At 42.3% G+C, this 25,592-nt stretch overlaps 1 protein-coding gene across 4 annotated transcripts in view; it reads right to left on the bottom strand.

Moving 5' to 3' along the window:
• Positions 1 to 25,332, bottom strand: part of LOC108701243 (protein mono-ADP-ribosyltransferase PARP14) — a 39,336-nt gene extending 14,004 nt beyond the window's left edge. The window contains exons 1-16 of one of the 4 annotated variants that reach the window (XM_041577440.1): positions 24,594 to 25,332; positions 23,790 to 23,911; positions 23,148 to 23,181; positions 21,360 to 21,632; positions 20,173 to 20,409; positions 14,945 to 17,223; positions 13,609 to 13,845; positions 13,183 to 13,404; positions 12,682 to 12,769; positions 12,357 to 12,512; positions 11,879 to 11,941; positions 10,989 to 11,165; positions 10,483 to 10,689; positions 9,009 to 9,611; positions 6,911 to 7,050; positions 1,506 to 1,693 (exon numbers count right to left, since the gene is read on the bottom strand). In XM_041577440.1, coding sequence (XP_041433374.1) covers positions 1,661 to 1,693; positions 6,911 to 7,050; positions 9,009 to 9,611; positions 10,483 to 10,689; positions 10,989 to 11,165; positions 11,879 to 11,941; positions 12,357 to 12,512; positions 12,682 to 12,769; positions 13,183 to 13,404; positions 13,609 to 13,845; positions 14,945 to 17,223; positions 20,173 to 20,409; positions 21,360 to 21,632; positions 23,148 to 23,181; positions 23,790 to 23,911; positions 24,594 to 24,786 — 5,064 coding nt within the window. In that variant the 5' untranslated portion in view covers positions 24,787 to 25,332 and the 3' untranslated portion in view covers positions 1,506 to 1,660. Of the gene's footprint in view, positions 1 to 1,505; positions 1,694 to 6,910; positions 7,051 to 9,008; positions 9,612 to 10,482; positions 10,690 to 10,988; positions 11,166 to 11,878; positions 11,942 to 12,356; positions 12,513 to 12,681; positions 12,770 to 13,182; positions 13,405 to 13,608; positions 13,846 to 14,944; positions 17,224 to 20,172; positions 20,410 to 21,359; positions 21,633 to 23,147; positions 23,182 to 23,789; positions 23,912 to 24,593 lie in introns of those variants that run through there. The other 3 variants (XM_018235602.2, XM_018235603.2, XM_041577439.1) reach the window with 3 other exon arrangements.
• Positions 25,333 to 25,592: the final 260 nt, after the last annotated feature.

Here is a 25,592-nt window from a genome sequence, read left to right as displayed (position 1 = left end):
CGTTCACGATTGCAGCTAGAGTGAGTTTTTTGGATGGGTTTTCTGGAGTGGATGAACATTTGTAGGTGCGAGGAGGTAGGCTGTCAAATGGAATTCGGTACCCGTTTGTTATAATTGAGAGTACCCAATTGTCCTGTATGTGATTTTGCCATGTGAAATTGCCATGTGAAATTGCCATGTGAAATTGCCATGTGAAATTGCTGAAGATGGCCTCCTACCCTCGCTTCTCCCTGCCCGAAGTCAGGCTGAATTGGGTTTTGAAGGAGCTGGTTTCCTAGTCTGTCTCTGTTGATTAGACCAGTTGGGTCTACTCTTTCTCGTCTCCCCACCTGATTGTTTAGGGCGAAAAGTGGTATTTTGAAAGGAACGAAAGGGGCGTCCCTGGGAGCCCCAAGGTCTGGTGTAAGGTCTAGTAGGTTGTTCTGATCTTGGCTTTTTGCCTGAAGGTAAAAATGTGCTCTTACCACCAGTAACTTCAGTAATGATCTGCTTGAGATCTTGTCCGAAAAGTGTGTCTCCTGTAAATTTGAGATTCATTAACTTGGTCTTAGAAGCTGTATCACCCGACCAATGATGTAACCAAAGTGCTCATCTAGCTACAACAGTGTCAACACTGGCTTTGGCCGCCAGCCTAACTGTGTCCATGGCTGCGTCTGCCAAAAAAGCAAAAGCTAAGCTAAGACGCTGTAACTCCTCCTGTAATTCTTCTATAGAAGTGGGGTTCTTTTGTAGCTCCTGGAAGCAGAATCTGGCCGTACGAGCTAATCCAGCCGATGCTACTGCCGGTCTGAGAATGGATGTGGTATGTGTAAAACCTCTCCTTAAAGCCCCCTCCATCTTTTTATCCATCAGCTCATTGAAAGCCGCCTCCTCAGTTGGTAGCTTTGTGTTTCTGGACAAGCGAGCTACCGCTGAGTCCACTTTAGGGGCCTTGTTCCACATTTTACGCTGTTCTTCTGGAACAGGATAAGTGTTTAAGAATCGTTGAGTTTGCGTAAATCTGTGGTCTGGCTTTGACCATTCACTCTCTATAACCTGAGATATTGATTTAAAGACAAAGAAGGTTCTGGACTTCTTGGGTTGTATCCCTAAGACTTTATAAGCCTTTGATGTGGCTGTTGTTTCGTCTTTAATCTCTAGCGTAGCTAGCATTTCTCGAAGTAACTGTTTTGCGGTTTCTGTTCCCGCAATGGAGCGGTACTGGCGTTCTGTGTTTGAGTCATCAGAGGAGTTGTCACAATCAGAAATTTTTCCTGGCTCTACATCACTATCTTGATCACTAAGATCTTCAGAATCAGATGCAGTTGTTCCTAAGATGGCATGTGCTTTTTGTTTCTTACTATGCTTAGCTGGTTGAGCAATGGAAGATTGAATGGTTGATTTGATCCAGTCAAACAATTCCTCCAGTTGAGGAGGTTTTGAGGTAGAAGGATCCTGAGGTTCTAAGTGTGGGGGACTAGCATCCGCCTGTTGCAATGGAATTGGATGTGACGATAAAGTTGGTGCTGAATCTGCTGGTTCTGCACAGTCTAAGCAGACTCCTTGTTCCCCTTTGCGTAATGTATGTTTACAAAACTTGCATTTCTTTAATTGGTTGTGGGCTTTTTTATCTGCCTTCCTTGTTTTTGGTGTAGCTGAGGTCATATCCTTCCTAATCTCCTCAAGACCCAAGTCTGTATCCATGATGTATTGTCTGAAACAGAACATATATACAGTATATATTTGCCTTAGTAACAAAAGTGGTCTTAAGAACACCCACAGTCCTAAGTATTAGTCTTGTGTTCCCCCGAGGGCATATATAAAGCAGTAGCCCATGTGTGCTATAGGTATAATCACTATGTAGGCATTATGTATTATATATTTGGAAGGGGTTTTTTACAGTGAGAGCTGTGAAGATGTGGAATTCTCTCCCTGAATCAGTTGTACAGGCTGATACATTAGATAGCTTTAAGAAGGGGTTGGATAGCTTTTTAGCAAGTAAGGGAATACAAGGTTATGGGAAATAGCTCATAGTCCAAGTTGATCCAGGGACTAGTCCGATTGCCATTTTGGAGTCAGAAAGGAATTTTTCCCCCTCTAAGGCAAATTGGTGAGGCTTCAGATAGGTTTTTTGCCTTCCTCTGGATCAACTGGCAGATAGGTAGTTAATTAAAAAAAAAAAAAAAGGTTGAACTCGATGGACATGTGTCTTTTTTCAACCTTACTTACTATGTTACTATGTATGTAACCAACAACAAGTCTACATGCTGAATAAAAAAAAGAGAGGGTGGCTGTGCTGTAAGTGTGAAATGGTCCCCTTGGTTAACCATTACCAGTCCTGAGGAGTGGAATTAGGTTAGGGGAGAAACACAGAGACTATGTAATGAGAGCTAGGATGCCTCCTGCTCTAGGATAAGCTTCCTTCTTCATATCTGTGGTAAAACCTGTGAAGAAGAGAAGGAAAAATAATAGAAAAGAAAAAAAGAAAGAAATTAAAAAAAAGTGCTGTCCCAACCTCTAAGTAGGACAGAAGAAAAGAACTGAGGGGAATCAGGAGGAGCAAGAGCTTATACGAAGAGGGCAGAGTCGAGATTCAAATTTTTTTCTTCTGTCCTGCCTCCGGAGGTGGATACTTAACCCCATGGTTGCTGCACTGACAGGAAGGGCCGTTCTAGAGAAAACACCTTGAAATTTGCTTTGTGGAGGATGCACCACTGGTGATAGGTGGACCAGGTGGACACTGTGATAAGCTTTGGTTGAGACTGGTTTCCAGGCAGAGCACATAGTGGGAGCTACGGCCTTAGAGAAACCCTTCTGCGTCAAGAGTTGGGTCTCAAGAGCCATGCTGTCAAATTTAGGTTGGTTGGATTTGTGTGTCGTATTGGACCTTGTATTAGGAGGTCTGGAACTTGATGTAGAGGCCATGGCTCTGCCACTGACAAATAGAGGAGGTCCGTGAACCAGGAGCGTCGAGGCCACCTTGGTGCTATGAGTATGAGAGTGGTTTGTTCTCTTTGCAGTTTTCTGAGAATCCTTGGAATGAGTGAAAGAGGAGGAAAAGCATACGCTAGCTGAAATTGCCAATCCGCCGTGAGAGCATCGACGTCTAAGGCTAGAGGATCCCTGTATCGAGCAAGGAAGGTTGGAACTTTACGATTGTGTCGAGTCGCCATGAGGTCCACCTCTGGAATTCTCCATTTCTACATTATCTCGAGGAAGACTTTGTCCTTTAGTGACCACTTGATCGGGTCTAAGGACTGTTTGCTTAGGAAGTCTGCTTCCCAGTTTAGCAGGCCTGGGATGTATATGGCAGACAGGAGGGCTCGATGTTTCTCGGCCCATTGAAAAATGAGCCTCACTTCGTTTAGAGCTCCTCTGCTTCTTGTGCCACCTTGGTGGTTGATGTAGGCCACCGCCATGGAATTGTCCATCTGTATCTTTATGGCCTGCCCCGTCAGATCCTGTTGCCAATGGGCCAGGCCCAGGCGAATCGCTCGGATTTCGAGCAGATTGATTTGTAATCTCTTTTCTTCTGGATTCCAAATTCCCTGTGCTGATTTTCCCTCGAGAACTGCTCCCCAGCCGAAAAAACTTGCATTGGTCATGAGTATGCGCCACAGGGATTCTCCGAGTGGTCTGCCTGAAGAGAAGTGAGTGGTCTGTAGCCATCATCGGAGGGATGTCCTCGTTTTGCGAGTTAGACGAATCTCCTGAAGTTGAGACTTTCTCTTCCAGGCTGCCAGAATGTTCCATTGGAGTTCTCGGAGATGGAATTGGGCAAAAGGAACTGCCTCTATGGTGGAGACCATGACCCCCAACACTTTCATGCAAAACGTTGTTGTGTGTCAGGGTCTTTTTAGGAGGGAGCTGACCAAACCTTGAAGATGAAGTACCTTCTCTCGAGGCAAGGAACCCCTTTGTGTTTGAGTGTTGAACTGCACGCCCAGGAACATCATGGATTGGCTGGGCGTTAGCGATTACTTGGGCAGGTTCAGGACCCAGCCCAGTTTCTGGAGAATATCCATAGTCACCTTGAGTGATAGTTAAGCCTCCAGATGAGAAGGAGCCTTGATTAGAAGATCGTCCAAATACGGAGTGATGGATACTCCTGCATTGCGGATAGCTGCTGTGGCTGCAGCCATGATTTTGGTGAAGACCCTGGGAGCCGATGTTAGGCCTGATAATGGTAATCAGCAACCTCAAGTAATACTTGGAAGAAAGCACACTGGCACGCAAGTTTATATTTGCAGGTGAAAACCTTGCTAAATTTTAATACCGGAAGTGCAACGTTTCGTGGCACGCCCCTTTGTCAAGCATACTGGATCTCTGTAAAACGGTACATTTATAGGTGCAACAATTGATTCAAATATACCTTAATTAGTGATATAGAGGACAATTGAAAGCATAACTATTTCATTAAATCAAGATAAGAGAAAACCGTGAAAAAAATGGGTGAAAAAAATACTCCAAAAACAAAAAATAAATAAAAAATAGTCTCTGATAATTTTCCCAGTTAATAAAGTTCAGAGTCCATTCTAATTAAATAGTTAAATAGTTAAATTTTCAATTGTTCTCTATATCACTAATTAATGTATATTTGAATCAATTGTTGCACCTATAAATGTAACATTGCACTTTTCTGTGAGCTCAGAAGGGAATGGACAGAGCTTCTGAAAACTTCAATTTGCCTGAAAACGTCTCTCTCTGGTTTATCCCACTCCTGTTGGATGATCTGGTCCAACTGTGAGTGAGAAGGGAATACCGGTGAAGTCTTACTGTGGCATGGAGTCGGATGTGGCATCCGGTTCTTGAAGGTGGAGAGCCGCTAGGACGGAGGAAATTAGGGAGTCCACTGCCTCAGAGGAGAGTTTGGAAGGCTCCTCCTCATGTGGACCAGAGTTAGAAGATAACTCACCCTCTGAGCGATCAAATTCATCACCGGAATCTGGAAGAGGTGAAGAAAAACTGGGTGGAGAGTCACAGTCTTCATCGGATGGGGAAGGAGCTCTACGTTTAGATGGCCTCCCTTTAGGATTATCAAGGCGTGAAAGAAGTTTGTCCAGAGACTGAGCTAGTCTTGGTATCCCTGTGGCCAATTGTGATGCCCACTCTGGAGTGGAAGGTCTTCTAGGGATGGCCTGGGAGGTGAAGAGTCTCTAGCTCTTGTCCCCTCTGAAGTAGTAGATGTTTCGCCTTGGTTGGCTTGGGTCACTGGGGGGGGTAGGTTCTGGGGGATCAGAAACCTGCTCAGATGGCTTACATTTTACACACAATGGATCATTGTGCTCCAAAGGCAAACGATTGCAATATTTGGCGCAGGCCAGAAATTTAATTTTGGCTGCAGGGGCCCCCCTGGGAAGAGGGTGTCCCTTTTCCCCTCAGACATGGTGGAAGGAATGCCCCTTAATTAACCTATTTGTCCCCAGCAGAAGTTAAGGAAAAAGTAACCTGCAACAAAGTGGGGTGCAGTTTAGAGGGAGCAGCGTTTCCTAGGAATGCCCTGAATGGTAGCACTCACTAGTACCTCCTGTCCCCAATAGCTCTGTCCGTGAGTCGGAGCTGAGCGCTGTGCGCTAAGCACTGGTATCAGCGTTGGGTGTCTGTTTCCCTGCTGCTGGAGAACGCGTGTCTGCGTTCGGCAAAGTCTCAGCGCTGAAAAAATGGCGGCACGGTCGTGTTCGCGCGAGATCAGTGGTGCGCGCCTAGGGGAGAATCAGCGCCAAGTTTTAAACAAGTGGCGTGCAGTTACCGTCCCCTCCAACTGAACCGCAAGATTGTTTGTGCGGCTGGAGGGGACTGGGGATGCCAGTGTCTGTCGTACCTCTGCACATGGCTGCGGTAGAGCAGGTTGTGAAAAACAGCCTTAATAGATAGCCTGCTCCTTGCGGCTATCCCTGAATGTAATGGCGCACCAGGCGCTCCATACTGCAGGCGCTGCAGGTATGACTGGGGGAAAAGGAGAGCTCAGCACTACTTACCCCTGGAGCATACTCCTATGTATTCTGGCCAGTTCTCGCACCCCTGTAGGTAGAAGAGTGGGTCGAGTGAACTGGGTGGTCTATGCAAGAGTATTGGTACAAACCCCAGAAACAGATCCCCAGTTGGGGAACGCCAGTTGGGTAACTCTACGCAGTGTAGAGGCCCTTGGTTACCCCATGGTGTCAGTTTTAGCTGATCACACTCTTAAAAAATATTAAAAGACTAAAATAAAAAATGTCCTGTCCTCCTGAGGACACAAAGCAAACTGACTTAAGCTCCCCCTGCTGGGGGTATAGCCAGTGGAGGCAGAGTCAGATTTTTCTTGTGTCCTGACTCCTAGTGGTACTAGCTATACCCCACTGTCCCTGTGTCCCCCAAGCAGAAAATGTATATTGTATTATTTAACAAACAATTATTTCTTATGAAACTTTAATATAATAAATATCTGAATGAAATCCATGAAATAGGACAGTGATTTAGACAAGCTGTTGACAGTGTCTTGAGATCTTCTGATCACGTTACCTTTTGGACACCCCTGGTTTAAGCAAAACTGGGCTGACAGATCACTATATGACTTGCAGATCTTTATTTTACCACTGCTCTTGGTAAATCCAAGGATTTCTATTAGTCTGCAAAAGAACAACTCCAACACCACTGGAGAATCTCCAGGTATAACAGTTATAAATGATAAGCAACAGCTGCCAAATAAAGCAGGGAGAGTCCTACAAGGCACGAGGCTTCTGGGAAATCCATGAAAGAGCATGTCAGAACCCTGCTGATTCTAATCCCCCTACCAGAAGCAAGTCAGGGCCACAGATACAGTAGGTAGGGCTTCTAGTCATTCTCTAATGGAGTGGTGGGTAAAGGGGTTTTAGTTTTTGTCCAATGAAGTAGTGGGTAACAGGGTTCAACCAATCATCACATAGCACTGATGCAAAAAGTACACTCTTACCTTAATAATTTTCATTGGGCAGGACTTTTGAAATTGACTCTGCACATCATTGTATTCCGGGGCCCCAGGATTTAGTGGAACAACTTTCACCTGCTCACTTGTCATATTTTCCCACCCCGGTGGCAATTCCATGGATTCACCTGTAACAAAGATGCTATTACATTTAGCTGTTAGAGACCGTAACAACTCCCTGCCCCTTACAGAGCTTTTACATGGGCCCACGACCCGAATTCTCATCCCATCTAGCACTGTTATATTGCTTGGGGAGAAGACCTGGATAATTTAGTTATAAAAGGGAACAATGGATGATTTTTACTACACCACTGTGGTGCCTTTATAACAGTTTAGAAGAAGATTGGGATATCATATTAGGTATTTCAATTGTTCTGTGATTTGGACACCCATCGGGTTCAAATAATCTGGGTGTAAATAAGGAGAAGCTGTAACTTCTCTTACTTCTGCATCTGTCAATGTTGCAACCATCCACTAAGAAGGGTCGCTGGCAAATAACAAATTTGGACAGACTGACTGTGATCAAAAAGGATAGTTTAATAGACTGCCCCCAGAGGTACAATACAGAAATGCCAACCTGCTTGACAAAAGTTGGCATAAGGCCACCCTAAAGATCCCCCCGTGAATATCTATGTGCTTGATCAGCATGTACTGTATCTACTGTATTCACCATTCTATATGATGGGTCACATTAGGCTGAACTGAGCAATTAGATCAGTAATTGATAACTGAACTAACATAACTGATCCTACACGTAACATCAGTCTTGGGGCATATTCATTATGCTGTGTAAAATATGCCCCAAAAAGCTGTGTAAAATATCACATGGTGTGTGTAATTTTACGCCATGTAAATGCCAGATTTCCCGCCGTTATTTTACATTGCTTCTGGCGGAAGTCACTCTAACATAAAATGTGGAAATTTTTTATGCCGCTTTTAAGACGTTTTCTACATGGCAAAGCCATATTATCCCGCTTTTTTTACACAGGAAAATAAATATGCCCCTTGATGTCCTTCTGTTGTTTCCCACTGCCCATATGCTTATTACTCTGAAAGAACATCTCTCCTTTAATGTGAACTTTCCTTGTGACAATAGAGGGATGAGGATAACAACCAAGTGAATGAGTCTTAATAGTAAGTGAAGGGGATGGGAACCTTTATAGTAGTTGTTTCTCCAGGTAGAATTTACTTGTAGAAGAGCTTAGGGTAGCCTCTCCAGGCAAAATATTCTGTTATGTGGTACAACCAGAATCAGGGTCGAACTGGGCCAGCAGGACACCAGGAAAAAACCTGGTGGGCCTTGGCCCGTATGGCTGACCCAGACCCGCTCCCTACTCTGATCTAGGACATTGAGTGTTCCTCCCCAACCCCTGATCAAATAGAGGTACATGTGATACGAGGCACATGGGGGGGGGGTGAAGCCAGTGTAGGCAAACTGTGAGTTTCTTAACTGGGGTGGTGGGCCCTTTGGTGACAGCCCTGGTGGACGCTAAACCGTACTTTGGGTGCTCTACCCCCACCCCTGATTGTGGCTGCAAGTAAGAAAGGCATTTGGTGCAGGTTTGAAAAGTTGAGGAGTTAGTTCCTGGGCTGGGGAGGACTGAGTTGGCAGCCCTGGTGGGCCTCAAAAACCCCAGTTCAACAGAATAAGGTCAGTTTCTAAGATTATAAAAAGTACAGTAGCTTTACTTTTTCTCTGATTCCATTAAATAAGTAGAATAGATGTATAAGCAGAGCTTGGGCTAGTGCTGGCCTGAAGAGACCCCAAGACCCAGATAGCAAGTTTGAGGGATCATCAGGAAGGTCAGTATACCAGACATTTTAACTAACTCTAGACTATGTGTAATGGTTCATTTCCTCAAAGCATCCAGAATTATCCCAAAAGGTAAGACATGCCCCAATTACTGAAAGTTTATTCCTCACCATTAAATAAAAAGTATTGTTACCACAGACATTAAACAACTGTTGTATATATTTGTGTTTTATGTGTTTGCAGAAGAGAATCTACAGCTCCTCCCATTAACACCCAAATTATTTCGGCAAAATACACAGATATTAAACTACACAGGGAAAAACAATTACTGACCACTCTTAGGTGCTCGCTCAATCTTCACCGTCTTTCCACTGGGGTCTGATGCAGATTTTAGTTCCATGTTAACTGTGTAATGAACCCCCTTAACTTTGATGGTGAGACTTTGCCGGCCCTCACTCTTGGCTGTCTCAAGATCCAGATTAGACATTTTATCAAATGGAACATAACTAAAGCCATTATGGTACCGCCATTCCACCAGGTTACTGCAGAGATCTGCTTCCCGCTCTCGTGTTTTCTTAGCACATATCGTTTTTATCATGTCTTCAATTTCCTTGGATACATAGAAGACATCTCTAGTGAGACCGGACACTATAATGGTAGATCTCTGGTATTCAAAACTAATTGACACTTGAGATCTTTTTTGAAGTTCACATAATTTCTGTTGTTCCCGTTCATCAAATTCCAAGATCCAGTCATTAGTGATAATATTCTCACTCTGCTCCTGTTGTATAAGTTTCTCAAGCCACAGCTTAGCTGCCTTCACCTGATCTCTTGCTTCTCCACAAAGATAAAAATTAGCCGGTTCAATGTTTTCTTTTAGCATTATCACTGAAGGTTCTTCTGTCTCCCCAAATGAGAATAAAGAACCAAAAAAAGCTGCAAAAAGAAAACACATATAAAATAGCAATACGATAGAAGACTTCAGGGTTATCTCGTACAGGGCACATTTCACAATGCTAAATTGCCAGTAAAATTCAAACTATAATTAATCACGTTCAGTCTAATAACAGAAAATTAAAGCAAAGATTGGATTGTTTGCAACTGGCAACTGCGCTGCCCCATAATAGCTCTTATTTTAGTAAATCCCCTTCTAATGTTTATTATGAGGTCAACTGTGTCCTACCATGTTTTCCAAACAAGCTGTTACCTGGTCTATTGTGAAGTTTACATAATATATATTCATGAACCGCCCCCCCCCAAACATATGTATTTGAAAGTAAATAAGCCTGAACTCTTTAAGTACATAGGGTAAGGGACACACAAGATGGGACAGACATAAGGCCATACTATGGAGTGAATAAGCCTGAGCCAGAGTTAAACAGGGTAAGGGGCAGACTAGATGGGATAGTCATAAGGCCATACGGGGGGGGGGGGGGAGTAAGTCTTAGCTCTTTAGGTAGATAAGGGAAGGGACAGACATTAGGCTGTACTAATGATGGAATAAGGCTGAGCTCTTTAGGTAGATAGAGGATGGGGAGAGAAGAAGGGACAGACATAAGCCTGAGCTCTTTAAATAGATAGGGGAAGGGGCAGACTGGATGGGACAGACATAAGGCTGTACTTGGTGTGGGGGGGGGAATAAGTCTGGGCTCTTTAGGTAAATAGGGGAAGGTGCAGACTAGATGGGACAATCATTAAGCTGTACAGGGGGGAGGGGTTAAACCTAAATTCTTCAGGCAGATATGGGAATTGGCAGACTGAATAGCATACTGATAATTCTGTTTGGGTTGTCAGAGGGCACACTTACATGATATCTTGCCCAATAAAGAGGTTTGTTTGGACACAATGGTTCCCTCCTTGTTTTTCATACACCTGTAGAAATCCTGCAGCATTTTCTCCTGGAAAATAACGACTTTGACCATCTGAAGGCATTGGGAAGATTTAGAGGTGATGAATTCTATCACTGCCTCCTGCATGGCATCAGCTACATCCATGGGTCGCACACTGCCCCCACCTGTCACGAAGCAAAATATGAACAATTATTGTGTCCAACAACATTCTTTCTATAACCACCCACAAGGGTGTTGCATAATAGTCTGTAGGTACTATGGTAAGAAACCTCATACAAACGACATCATAATGTTTATTTCTGCCTTAATTATCCTTCTGGAGAAAAGCAATAACCTACAGGGTTGTATAGAAACGTGTAATATTACAAATGAGACATCAAAATAAACCTTTCGACCATGACCTACTTTTCTCATGGCTTCCATTAACAGTCCAATAACAAATATAATTAACTGGCAAATTCACCTGATCCAATGGCAGGAAATGCTACAGATGTGACCTGGAGTCTCTCGCACTCCTGCAGCGCATCCAATACACATGATTTAATTTCACTCTGTGAGTTCCGCCCACAAACATGAAGGATTTTCTTACAGAGTAAATTCCCCTTATCTGTAATGATAAACCCTCTGTGGGGCATGGACCCTGCCAGAAAGAGACACTATGTCACACACAAAAAACAATGTAGCATATCAGTGTAGTATAAGAGAAAGGAAACAGTCAGTTTCTTCTTCATTGAAATAATTCACATCAGGTTTCTAGTTAAGGGGCATTTTGTTACATTCTAGCTGCACATACCGTAATGGGCTAATCCAAAAATGAGAGAATTGATGTAACTACAATTATTTGATTGTAACAGGGGGTATCCTGCGCTTATATCCCAATCAAGTCAGTCTATAAATAAATTCTTGGTGTAGGGGCAGTAGACTTTGACTGCAATTTAGTTTATTGAAGGAGTGATAGTGGGGTGAAGTGTGATAAAGGGCCTAGCCCAAAACATGTAGTGTGCATTTTGTCACATGCACTCCACTTCAATGACAAGATGAACATTTGAATTACATACGGTAACCTCAGGAAATTGCCTTCTCTTGTGAGAAGACAATATGTCCTTTCCTGTCTTTACATCGTGAGATTAAATCCCAACGCACCTCTTTGTTCTTGTAAATTAATGGGATGTGTCTTGTCTGAATGACCCAGTCTGATAAGGGTTCCAACCCTATACTTTCTTTCTTATTCCTATGGCTACTTAACCTATTTCACTTATAGTGGTGTACGGCCCCTTACCATCTAAACCAGCTGTGATGTGAGAAACACCTTGGAATTGTACCTTATTTATAATACTGTAATTAGGTACTTACCAAGCTTGGCACATTCATCTGCCACACTCTGCCCTGCAGCCTCCAGAATTGCCTTGGATACTCCTGAAGAACACATACTGGTTATACTCCCCACATCATTCCCATAGGTCCAATGTTGCAATATACCCCCCTGACACTGGTTACACTGGTGCAAGTCTGTAGGGTTCCCTGGTGCCCAATTTGCTGGCACAAATCAGTCACAGGTATAGGTGTTAATTACTAAGGGAACCCAGGCAGGGAGAGAGTAAGCTCACTGAGGCAAGGTCGATGGGAATGATGTAAAATCTTTGTAGAGCACTGTGGAAATGAGTTGGCACAATATAAAAAGTAGGATATAATATATATACCCCAACCTCAGCCATTTCACTTTTAAAGCAAAGTTACATCCTATTGTATTACTTTCCAGCACAATAACTTTGCTCTCTGGGTACCTGGGTTATATTCTTGCCAATCCCAAACAATAAATGGGGTTCTGTACCTGTTCTGAGAGTAAAGTTTCCATTGGATGAATTGACAATAACATCAGTGGTCTCCTTGGTGATATCTCCTGTTTTCACTTGATATGTAACTGATCCAATTTTCATCTCATGGATACCAAGATTCGGGGTAGTGACTGACCCAAACACCTCTGCACCTGAGAAATGATTATACTGGGTTATATTCATTATTGATTCTGATAACAGTCAGTGCATAGTTCTCTTAAATGATAATGGTACTTTTCATACAGAAGTAGTTACTATTCTATTGATACACTGGGAGAGACATAACAATTACTATAACATTTATAATAAGCATTTCCTTACCTGAACTTTTTGAGGCAATTGGTTTGGGCCCAGGATTTACTTGAGGTGCATTTGTGCCTATTCTTTTTTTCAGTTCACCAAAAAATGCCTGTAGAAAATGTTAATTATAACATTGAGCATAAATAGAAGAATATACAGTGGGGCATTGGATCTAATTCTATATGCTCAAAAAATAAATAAAAATCATTACATGGAGATTTCTGTTGGTTCAGCGTTTGCTTGAGAGGATCTCAAGAATTTGTCATACCCCTTAGTGTAGGACCCAGGCCTTCATTGATATAGTATTGTGTTCTCTAGCACCCTTGTGAAATACTTAGGTCTATGGAGTACTGCTTATATTAACATTAGGTCTGTGGATTTCAGACTGGTTAGGAATTCCAAGTCCATTTGAACATGTATTATAAAAAGTATAATGGACAGACTTGCCCTCATTCTTTGTTTATTTCATATGCACTATTCTGCAGTAGGGACCTCATGCCCTGAATGCATCAGCTCTGTTACCGTAATAGTGTCCATGTCACTTGGATGCAGCACAAAGTTGACTTCTTGGAGATGCTGAATGTTTTTGCTTCCGGTGAATTTTTCCACCTCTTCAAACATTATAGCGGCAACCAGATTCTTGGGAAAACTTAAAGCTCCTGTTCCAATAGCTGGGAATGTTATGGAAGTCATTTGTTTCTTCTCTGTGCTACTGAGGCAAGTATGAATGATCTCCCTTAACGTCTGAAAATAAAGCCGTGTTAGATCGACCAACATGTGACTGATAAGCAGTTTCAACCTCAAATTTTTGCATTATCCCAAAGTACAAGCAGTAGATGTTAAATCTCTTCATACAGAATCCCATACTAATAAAACTACAGCAAACTCCATGCCTTTGTCAGAACTAACTGTGTATATCAGCTAATATCTTAGAAACATTAGTGTTACCTTCGCTCCGGAACTGCTTCCATGGTTCCAGTATGGAGTAATGACATGAAGGACCATCTGGCAGGACAAGTCACAGCCATTTGTTGCAAACACAGAACCTTCTTGCACTTGCTTTCCTTTGCACTCTTCATTTAGAACGTACTGGAGTTTCTTCCCAGCCTTGCGTAATAAAGCTTTGGAGGCACCACCGTTATCAAGATCAAGGTCCTTCCCAACACTATTCACAATAATATCTGTCTGTATATACACAATAAAAGTGACCAATCAATTTACCAAAAAACAGACAAATCAAACATGATGCCTACATGGATTTGAAGTATCCAAATATTTAATAAGCAGCTCCCAAGCATATATTATATTTGTTTCTACAAATTGTACATGGTATGACCACCCACTACTGTCCTGATAACCCAGATGTAATCCGGCTGGTTTCTATGTCTATAAGAACCACTGCTACACATGTGCCATTGGCAAAAAAACTGCAATCGGTGAAGCAGACATACAAATGTTACAGTATATGAGATACATAATAATGTTTATTGTAATATAATCTACAGTCTGGTCATTTCCCTATGGTGCCAGACTGGTAATTATATACTTATAAACGACGCGTTCTTTCGTCAGAACACGCTGATTATAAGCTTAAAGAGACAGCACTAGCAGCTGCTGCCTTCTCCTCTACACTTGCTTCCCACCGCTATAGCTTTCGGGCTCCACATTTCATCACTTCCCACAACGTGATTTACTGGTTTTATGCGATGAAGGTCTTCTCTTGCAGCTGCCTCCCTGGTGTTGCTTTTCTCACAGGATTCCTCTCCATTTTCGCTCCCCCTCCCGTCCAGTGTCTGAAGTCTCACTCCGCCTCCCCTACACTACCAAAGTCTAGCTCTGCCTCCCGTCCACTCGCTCCCTCTCCTTCCCTGCATAACTGGTCTCTGATGCAGTAAAAGAAAATTATGTCACGCAGAGGGGGAGCGATACTTGATAGTGGAAGGGAGGGGGAGTGAAAATGTAGAGGAATCCTGTGAGGAAAAGAGCGACACCAGGGAGGCAGCTGCAGACGTGTGCCATTTAGAAAGCAAGAATAAAATACAGGTACCTAAAAGAGCTGCAGTTAAAGATAAAAATCAACTTGTAGAGACACTTCAAAAAAAGTAAAACTGAACCCAGAAACTGTAGATTATAATGGATAATGTACCCCCCACTTAAGAGGGGGCCTGCGGCCTCGTGCTTTTATATGGTCACGTAACTCCTCGGTAACATAATATCTTTATAAATTACAGTAGGGGGTACATTATCCACTATATATTATTCAAATATTGTTCAAAAGACTTACTGTAGCATCTTGCAGGTTTCCCTTGATTAATTTAATGGTTATCCCATTGACATTTATCATCTGGAGGGCCGGCTCTCTTGTTCCCTCTGGTTTGGCGTTTGGCCTCCTTCTCTCCTCCTCAACTTTACGTTTAGGGGACTCTTGTTCATTTGTATCTCCAAATTCAACTTTCAGCGCTTTAATGAATGTTGAAATTATTTTATCATCTGTGTCCACAATGTGAATCCTTTTAATGGAAGAAGTCCCTTGATAATCTTCCAAAAACTGACTGATGGATTCAGTAATGTTCTTAATGCAGCGCTCCAGAGGGAACCCAAATATTCCTGCACTGACCGCTGGGATACCAATAGAACTATGTCCATTTTCTGTAGCCAGTTCTAAGCTATTGGTTATTGCTTTGCGAAGATGACGTTCACATTTTACTTGTGAGCTTGGATCCCATCTGGGCCCAACAGCATGTATTACCTGCTTGCATGGCAGACTGCCACCATCTGTTATTTTTGCATCACCTGCAAATAATCTCCCACTGGTTTTAACTATATGATCACAATCAGTTTGTAGTTTAGGCCCTGCAGCTCTCAGTAAGGCCAATGCCAACCCCCCAATGTGCTTCAGATCCTCATTGGCTGCATTAACTACAACGTCAACCCGGTGACGGGTCAGATCATCCTTGTAGACTGCAATGGTAATTCCATATGGCAAGCGTATCTGGTACTGTGGCTCTTCATCTACATTTATATCAATTTCCATAGAATCTTCTTCTCCTTCCTTCTGCAGATATATTAAACACTTGTATTTATGCTTTGCTGTACTAACTAACATTTCTTCCTTGTCTATAAAGAACTTTTTGGCTCCAGGCTTATTTACAGTGAGAACATCATTGTGTAGTGAAGAAAGAACCCCTTCCATAAGGTTAGAAGCTTCTTCAACATAAAGTCTGCACCCACTCAGAGTAATAGATTTCCTTTTCAAAGTAACACTTACATTTTTCTTTTTTATTTCCTTGCAAGTATCTTTCTTTTCTTCTTTAATAAACTGTATAACGGCCACAGATTTTACTGGTATGTCCTTCAGTATGGGAGTGTTTCTCTCCAGAAAGTCATGGATCTGTTCGGAAGCAGTTCCTACACTGGGTGCCAGACCAGCAATAACCACCTGATTCTCTGCTCCTCTGGGAAACTCCTCAATCAAAACCGTGCATCTTTCTGAGTTAAATAATTTACACAAATGTGTTTTGAGACTCTTCCACTCATGTCCCTTGATAATCATCTTGTCTTCGACAGTAAGTTGCTTACAAACTAATTCACGTCTCATCTGTTCTTCTGCCTCTGACAGATCGTTCATGGAGAGTCCAGTCAGTGTGACTGATTTATCCTCAGTCTGGAACTTTGCATTAATATTGTGCCGTGTGAGGAGAAGACAGGACAACTCATCATTGTCCGTAAGCCCCAAGAAATGGATAATATGGGAATCCAGTGGGATGGATTTAAATTTCAGTTGTTGTATTATCTTAAGTAGTTCACATCGGGCAAAGAGAGCTTCTTCTTTGACTCCATATAGTTTAAGGTTCCTGTTTGGCACATCATACTCCATTCTGAGTTCTGGAGCCTGTGACTGGATGTTCTTTAAATGGCCATTTTTACACATTATTTCATAGAGAGCAGGAGCCAGAGGCTCAGACATTTCCATACTGCTGTTTTGTCTATCAATCCGTCTAGTTGTATTTTCTACCAGGTCCCTGAAAGTTTGTTCTATCTTAGTAATATCCTTGGAGAGTCCTGCAAGGAAGACTTTCTGTTTGGCTACGTCTGGTTTGACCAAAACTCCCTCATATGTGGGGCTGCTGACTTCTCCTATAATGGCTTCCCAAACTGATGGACTCACATTGTATTCTGCAGCTTTGAACTTGGAAATAACATTAGAGAATTCTGTAGAGACGTGATCTCTCCATGTATGTACAATCTTTGCCACAGTCCTAAGATTAGATGATATGGATCTCGGAATGGAGAGTTTAATGTTGGGATTGGAGCAGTTTGGCTCTGGCCATGTGAGCTCACAATTCTTATCTGTCATTTTTTTATGCATGTTGTCTTTTATCTGTGGATTTCCCAGTATGAATTCCAGTACATATGGACTGACTGGAAACTCCAGGGGTTTGGGTAATGTTACACAAGGTCCCTTTTCCCCATATAGTGCTACACCCAAGGACTCATAGTATGGATATACTGATATCGATTTCTTCCCAAACACATGCTGTTTCTCCAACACTTTTCTGATAACTAGAAAGGGTCATAAAAACAGAAATGTAGACAATAATTCCTACAATCCAGTAGATAGTTTAAAGACAGTGGAAAAAAAAGTCTAATTGCATTTTGTATAAAAAAATATATATATCTTGGTGTGTGTTGGTAAAACACCAGAGAATTCGGGATTTGGCTCAATGAGGACAATAGTTTTTTTTTTTAATTTTAATAGTGTTTTAACCCCAGAAGAAAGAAAATAATTCAAATTAAATTAAAGAGAAAAAATATTTTTTTTACCTAAAAAATGTAAATATATAGTAAACAAAGAAGCTCTCTCTAGTGCCCTTGTGCACTAACCTGTGGCAATCAAACAATTTTTGGTGCTCATTATTTTCCTGCAGTTGGCTGAAAATTCTGATTACTGATTGGTTGTTATGGGTTACTAACCAGATGCAAATCTGTCCAAAAAAGTCTGGCAATGCAATCAAGGAAGATATTTAAAGGGATCCTGTCATCGGAAAACATCTTTTTTTCAAAACACATCAGTTAATAGTGCTAATCCAGCAGAATTCTGCACTGAAATCCATTTCTCAAAAGAGCAAACATATTTTTTTATATTCAATTTTGAAATCTGACATGGGGCTAGACATTTTGTCAATATCTCAGCTGCCCCTGTTCATGTGACTTGTGCGTGAACTTTAGGAGAGAAATGCTTTCTGGCAGGCTGCTGTTTTTCCTTCTCAATGTAACTGAATGTGTCTTAGTGAGACATTTGTTTTAACTATTGAGTGTTGTTCTTAGATCTGCCAGGCAGCTGTTATCTTGTGTTAGGGAGCTGCTATCTGGTTACATTCCCACTGTTCTTTTGTTTGACTGCTGGGGGGGAAAAGAGAGGGGGTGATATCACTCCAACTTGCAGTACAGCAGTAAAGAGTGATTAAAGTTTATCAGAGCACAAGTCACATGACTTGGGGCAGCTGGGAAATTGACAATATGTCTAGCCCCATGTCAGATTTCAAAATAGAATATAAAAAAATCTATTTGCTCTTTTGAGAAATGGATTTCAATGCAGAATTTTGCTGGAGCAGCAGTATTAACTGATTCATTTTGAAAAAAAAAATGTTTTTCCCATGACAGTATCCCTTTAAGTCCAGTTCCTATACTGACATAGAAAACTTGTAGCCACCCCTATTGTGGGCCAAACATAGGCCCCAGACTGGCAAACTCTACAAGATACATGAACCAAAGGGATACATGAACCAAAGGGTTACATAGTTAAATTGGGTTGAAAAAAGACAAAGTTAAGTTCAACCCCTCCAAATAAAAACCCAGCATCCATACAAACACCCCTCTCTACTTTTAATTAAATTCTATATACCCATACCTATACAAACTATAGAGTTTAGTATCACAATAGCCTTTGATATTATGTCTGTCCCAAAAATCATCCAAGCCATTCTTTAAGGCATTAGCTGAATCAGCCATCATAACATGACCCGTTGTTCACCATTTGCATGAATTATTAACTGGCAACTCATCTTACAAAGTTAGACTCATGCTGTCACCTCACTTGGGCAACATGGCTTTTAAGCTTGGAAACAAAAAATGACACAAACTGCCATTTATTGGCCCTCAAACATGTCGGACTGAGACACCAGGGGCCCACCCAAAAACCTTAGACCAGGGGCCCACAAAAAGACCTTAGACCAGGGGCCCACTCTCAGTACTATTATAATTCCTCTCCTCACGCAACCTCTATTCTGCTAGTCTCTTTTCTTTACATACTATAATATATTATTCCATCTATTTAGCCTCTTTGTTCTCATAGAAATAAGTAATGGCCATGAAATATGCCAAATGCTTTGAAGCAAGAGGGCCCACTGACACCTGGTATCCCTGTGGGCCAGTCCTACACTGCCCTCAAACATCTGGGAAGACAAGGGCATAACAAAACTTCACCATATTCTGCTTGATAACAAGCATAAGACATTTAAGCTAAAACTGGTCTATAACCTCCCAAATTATTTTATTCAAATACATCCAACATACCTTCCTCTCGAAATTCCCATCCCAACTTTCAGAGAAATTCTGGAAACGCTATTTAAAACTAAAGGTCTGCAGCACTTGCCCTCAAATCTTATAATGGTAACATGGACTTGGATTTAGACCCATTGGTAAAGCACAATGGGATCACAGCAGGTCCGGACTGAGAATTAATATAGGCCCTGGCATTTCAGGTACACAGAGGCCCAATCAGCCCACTAAATACTGATTTTCTATGGGACCTTATAGCAGCCCCTCTGGCATTTGCCAGAACCCACAGATTGCCAGTCCAGGCCTGGATCACAGTGTCTCTGTCCTAATCCAAGGTATATGGAGAGGCATTATCTGCCAAATTAAAGAAATCTTCACCCCAGCCAAAGATGAATACAAATTGTAGGGCTTATTTACTAACGCATCAAAAGTCCCAACACATCTCATATTTAATAAAAACTGTATGTACACTGATGCAGGAGAATTTTAGAGCATTTACTCTATGTGTAAATTCTCTGTGAAAATGTACCAATGTATTTTCCTCAAAAAATAGAAATGTTGGAAATTGTCTAAAGAATTTTCATCACACCAACCCAAACCAGTAGAAATGTCTCTTGGGAACTTTTTTTTCACTTATTATTGAATAGCACAAAACTAATCCTAAACAGACTAAAAAGATCCTGGACAGGTTGTTAAGATAGGATTCACGAGGGAGGATGGGCAGATTGTAGATAGACTTTACAGCAATGATACTGCAATGGGGAATCTTTGAAAACATTTTCATACATTTTCAAAAAACTGATCATTTAGGAATTCAGAAATGTGTTTGTGGCTATAAAATGGGGTAATTAAAACCTTTAATAAATTCAATCTGGCAGGAAAAAAAGCTTTTCTACTTTTAGAGTAGACACTATCCCAGAAGTGTGGAATATGCTCCTTCCATGTATTTACCTTGCTTATCAGAAAATGTTATTATGGCAGCATCCTCTTCTGACAATAGCTCCACCTCCTCTACAGCCCCCCCTCCATACCGTGGGCACTCAAAGTACATCATCAGGTAATCATCAGACGTGTTGGGGGGCAAATTCTCAACCCTGATACATTTGGTCTCTTCCAGTGGCTTTGCCCTCAATTTCATCTGCTTCACGCGACGGGTGTCAAGGAAGGCTATGATGAAATTTGGGATATCTGGGAAATTAAACACAGTAAATTGGTTCAGTGCGAGAGATGTGAGTGTGAGCAGTATCTCTTCTTTATTCACATTACCCCCCCAAATATCAAATTAAGGGTTCTAAGAATAAAATTTTCAACAACTCAGGACATTATATTGTGTCCTTTCTTTCAATATGAGGTATTGTTAGTGAAACACAGAAATGGACTGAGAATTGCTCATCTGGTCGTAGAAAAAAACTGAGAACAATCATTACAGCTTTAAGGTAGCAATATTTTGGTTCGAGATTTGTTTTCTTGGGCAATTTCAATACATGGAATATAAAAAAATACAGAAAGGTAATAGAAGGGCTCAGTTAACAGAAAAAAATGGGCTAGTTGGGATTGTTTAGACTGGATAAGAGGCACTTAAGGGGGAATATTATTACTATTTATAAGGGGCAGTAATGAAATAGAGAAAGTACAGAGAAAAGTGACTAAGCTGATAAGCGAATGAAAGGGCTCATTAATGAGGAAAGGCTGGTTACGTTTGGATTCATTACACTGGAGAAGAGGACGTTAAGAGGGTATGTGATCATTACATATAAATATATAAAGGGCAGTAATGAAATAGAGAAAGTACAGAGAAAAATTACTAAGCTAATGATCGGGTTCATTTATGAGTTAAGGCTGGTCAAGTTGGGATTGGTTACATGGAGAAGAGGCAGGTAAGGGGATATGATCACTATATATATATATATATATATATATATATATATATATAAATATATATATATAAATGGGGCATTAATGAAATAGAGAAGGCACAGATACGGTTGTTTAAGCCAATAAGGAGAATAGAAGGGCTCAGTTATGAGGAAAAGCTTGCCATGTTGGGATTTTCAATGACTGTACCTTTTCCCTACTGATACCTGCATCAGACCATCCCTACTGGCCAACAATACCTACATCAGATTATCACCACTCACCAATGTTACAGCTGAAAGTGACTGCAGCAGATTTAATCTCAGGGATCATCTCCAAGGTAAAGTCGGTGCCGGCACATTTATTACTGATATTCTCCACCAGGAGAATCAGTATCTCCGGTGTGCAGGAGTCTGCGATGCTTTCAATCAGAGCCACGGAGGGTGAGGTCTCAGGGCCTACATTCATAGAAGGTGGTTCTTCAGTTGATGCAGCTTCAGCAGTCACATTCAGAGAAGGGGGTCCCACAAAGAAGGAGGTATGAGGTGTCACTTCTTCTGGAGGGTAAGTGGCAGCAGAGTTTGTGTGGAATAAATATAACCAACATCCCCCTCTCACCCATTGCCCCAAAGCCCCCTCTATCCCTGTGGATCTGTAAATATATTGTCCTGGTTACTTTGGGTGCTGGCCTGGCAGAGGTTTGGCATTTAGATTAATTAATATAATGCGTTGGGAGTTAAAGACTCATAACTATAGCCCTGGCCATGGGCAAAAGTTTCTTCATGAAATTTTGTAATTTTTATGTTAAATTAGCAATATGGCTAATTAAATGCTGGCGTGTTTCAAACACATTTAAGTGACCCATAGGGAAAGTTTTAACCTTTCACTATCATTGGTCGGATCAGATAACAGGTATCATTTCAATGCACTTGTACCCAAGGTGGATTTATGATGGAAGCTGACCGATTGGAGCGACCCAATTGTTTCCACATACTGGGCCAAATTCTCACATTTTAATAAATAAAGTCATGTGGCTCCTTGAAGATCAAACAAATGCACTAAGGGCAATATGCAGCATAAAAGGCTCCAGTTGGACAGCTCTGGGCACAGCAATAAGGACCCGATATACAGTATATATATGCGTCTTTGCAATCGGTGTGGGACAAGAGCCTCAATTACTCATCTACACCAGTTACAGTGTACTATGGATGTACATGGGATTCAGGGAGGATCAGGTGTGGTTCTGTGAATTCAAATGGTTGCAGGAGGACCCATGTGTTGTCGCCATGTTTTCTTCCCATAATGCAGCGTTTTACCCAAAATACATGCGTCATTGAGGTCTCATGGTGCAATGCTCTTGATGCAACTACGCTGCACCAACTGCATTTGCATCTGATTTAACACAATTAAACTGAGGCGATTGAAGCAGGGGGCCAAGGGAACCCAGTAGCTACCACCTGGTCCAGAGGTTGCCATAGCTCCAGGGTTCCCCTCCATCAATACGCAATAGTTCCAACATTAAATGTGAAAGGCAGGAAGGACTGGGGGTACTTAGCGCAACTATAAGAAAGTGCATGGAGCACATTTTGATGCAAGTATATTCACTTTACACACAACTGACTGCAGAGAAATTGCAGGAAAGTACATGAGCCTTTATGAGTGCAAGTTCTGCATGTGATGGTGTCATTTATGATCATGGCATCGCCAAGAGGGCACACTGTTTCTCAGGGATAACACAGGCGTTGGGATCTGTGATGGATGTGTATTACAGCCAACATATCCCTGGGATTACAATAAAAATTATATATGAAACACCCTTAATTTTGATGCAATTGGGCAGATTACTGTTCATTACAAAGTACAACTTGTTAGTGCCCCTATCATGCCAACTCAGCAGACAGAGTCCCTTGTGCTTCCCCTTCTTTAACTTGTTTCCCTTCCGTTTCTTTTCTAATTTAAAAACTCCAGACGCTATGTATGAGGAACAAATGAGTCCAATGAAACAATGACACCCCCTCCCGAAGGCTGCCCAATGCCAATATACATGACAGAGGGTAGGTTCATATAATTACCTGGCACTTGGTGATTACGAGGTTCTGTACTGTCCTACAAACAGAAATAACATCATAAGGCAAACCAGAAACATTACTACTGTAGGGGCATTAGTTTAGTGCTACAGGCAGGGAGAAGCAGGGGGCAGTTACAGTGTTACAGTCAGTGAGATCTAGGGCAGTTACAGTACAGCTAAGAACCAAACATCTCAGAACATTTGCCATAAAACTGAACAGGGAAGGAAATGTGACCAGAACATATCCCCTATGGAATCTAAACCTCCCTCTTGGAAGCTGGCATCTAATGGGAAATCTGCAGCTCATGTACAGAACAATAAACTCTGAAACAATGTTGACATAAATATCTGAAGAATCAATTGTGTACACAGATGTACACAAATTGTACATCTCTATCATCAAGCCATCCAAATCCTTTATCTGGTCAATCCAGTGGTACAGTTCTGTTATTCAATACCATCACAAGAGTATAGCAGAGGTAGTCTGTCCCATCACAAAAGGATAACAAAGTTAGTCTGTCCCACCACTAGAGTATAAATAAAATAGACTGCCCCATCATTAGTGTATAACAAAGCGTGTCTTTTCCATCACACCACTATAACAAAGTTAGTTAGTTAGTATTCCATTACACTAGTATATACTTACTGCTGGAGGTTTCTGATTACTGGTGGGTATTGGCTCTTTGGGCAATGAGACATCCAACTTTAACCTCTTGCCTCCTGATAAATGCATTTCGTGGGTCTCTTTTTTAACGACAGCATCCCTCACTGTAAATTTGAAGCATGGAAGTGTTAGAGTTAGGCTCACTCCTATCTATGTATGCCAGATAATGAGGTGGCTATAAACTTACTGAAGTCTATGAGACTGGTTATTTTGTTGCTCTGGACAGTGTGATCATACCTTACCCCTCCCTGAGCCTAACTCCTGTCCTCTCCCCTCTTGCTATGTCTCTAGCTGTAATGTGTGTGGTTATGTCTCTGTATTGTGTGTGTGTGTGTGTGGGGGAGGGTAGTGTGTGTGTGCATATGTATGCATTAGTGTGCTTTTTTCAATGAGGGGATATCCCTGTACCCCCAAGCCTAACTGTTTCTTGGCTGAAGTGGATGAGGACGGTTCCCTGTAACCCTCAATCCTACCTGTTTCTTGGCTAAAATGGATGCAGCTATATCCCTGTACTAGTGATGGCGGGCTGACCCGATACCTGCGGGTCGGGCGTGTTCGGGTTGACCTCGCACTGCTCCTCGCCACCTTCAAATGTTGGCATCCGACTTCTGGTTTTATAGTCTCACGTCTGCTCGCCCCGCCTCTTTTGTGACTTCATTGGTGGAGCAGGTGGCGCGGGTCTATAAAAGGACCCCGGAAGCGCGGGTGCGGGCGGGCGCCAGCAGGGCGGGTTAGGGTTGGTTTTTCCTGACCCGCACATCACTACCCTGTACAACTCAATCCTACCTGTTTCTTGGCTGAAGTGGATGAGAACGTATCCCTTTGTGCTGTCGGGGTCCTTGATCACACACTCCCCTCCATTAGACTTGCTCTTGCTCTGGAAATACACAAGAAGCTTGTTCTTCAGCTCCTTCAGTTTCTCAGGCCCCAGGTCCCAATGTAGGGCCAAAGGGAACTGGTAGGATGTGTCATTGTCCATGTTAATTGCACTAGTGAAGTTGCAGGGCTCAGACTCAGCACATAATAGTTAATGGTAATTATAAGGCAGTGATACCCAGTTGGGCTGGGGCAGTGGTACAGCAGGTACAATGCGAATTTGGCGGGTACAGAGTGTGGGTGAGGGGAGGCAGCAAAGGGCAGTGCAGCAGTGGCGGCGAGTAAGGAGCGCGGCACTTCCGGGTCCCTGTTTGTTGTGCAAGTGAAGAGGGCTGGATGTGGGGTACAGAGTGGGCGGTATATGAGTAGAGAGGAGAGTGGCGGTATCCGAGGGAGTTGTCGGTTCCGAAGCCGTGTTTAGGAGAAGGCTCCCTGGCGGCGCTAACCGATCTTTGGAATTTATATTATAGGCTCATAGCGTGACTTTCACTTTCGTTTCTGTAAATGTACGTAATGTTATTTCTCTCCGGCCTCTCCCTGTTCCATAGGGCAAGTGCGCAAGTAACGCTCCCTCTGCCCAGCCCAGCACAATGGAACTGCGCCAGTAATACCTCCTCCAATACTGGCAACTCTATTTACATACCCGTCCCGCCTGATACCCAGGGCGGCTCTGGCAAATACTCCAATAACTCACCCCTCCGGGTAAGAAAAACTAGTTCGGGTTTGTCTAATTCCCCAGTGTAGTCAGGCGAATCATGAAGTGCAGCAATGGCCTTTCTACCTCCTCTTTGAGTGGAATTGCCATGTATTATCATGGAGCATTACATAGTAAGTTAGGTTGAAAAAAGACACACTGCCATCAAGTTCAACCAGCCTTGCCCCCAGGCAAGGGATTCAATCAGTGCCCCC

Source organism: Xenopus laevis, chromosome 9_10L (assembly GCF_017654675.1).
Source record: "Xenopus laevis strain J_2021 chromosome 9_10L, Xenopus_laevis_v10.1, whole genome shotgun sequence".
Taxonomy (NCBI): Eukaryota; Metazoa; Chordata; class Amphibia; order Anura; family Pipidae; genus Xenopus; species Xenopus laevis.
This window is presented reverse-complemented; position numbering and strand designations above follow the sequence as displayed.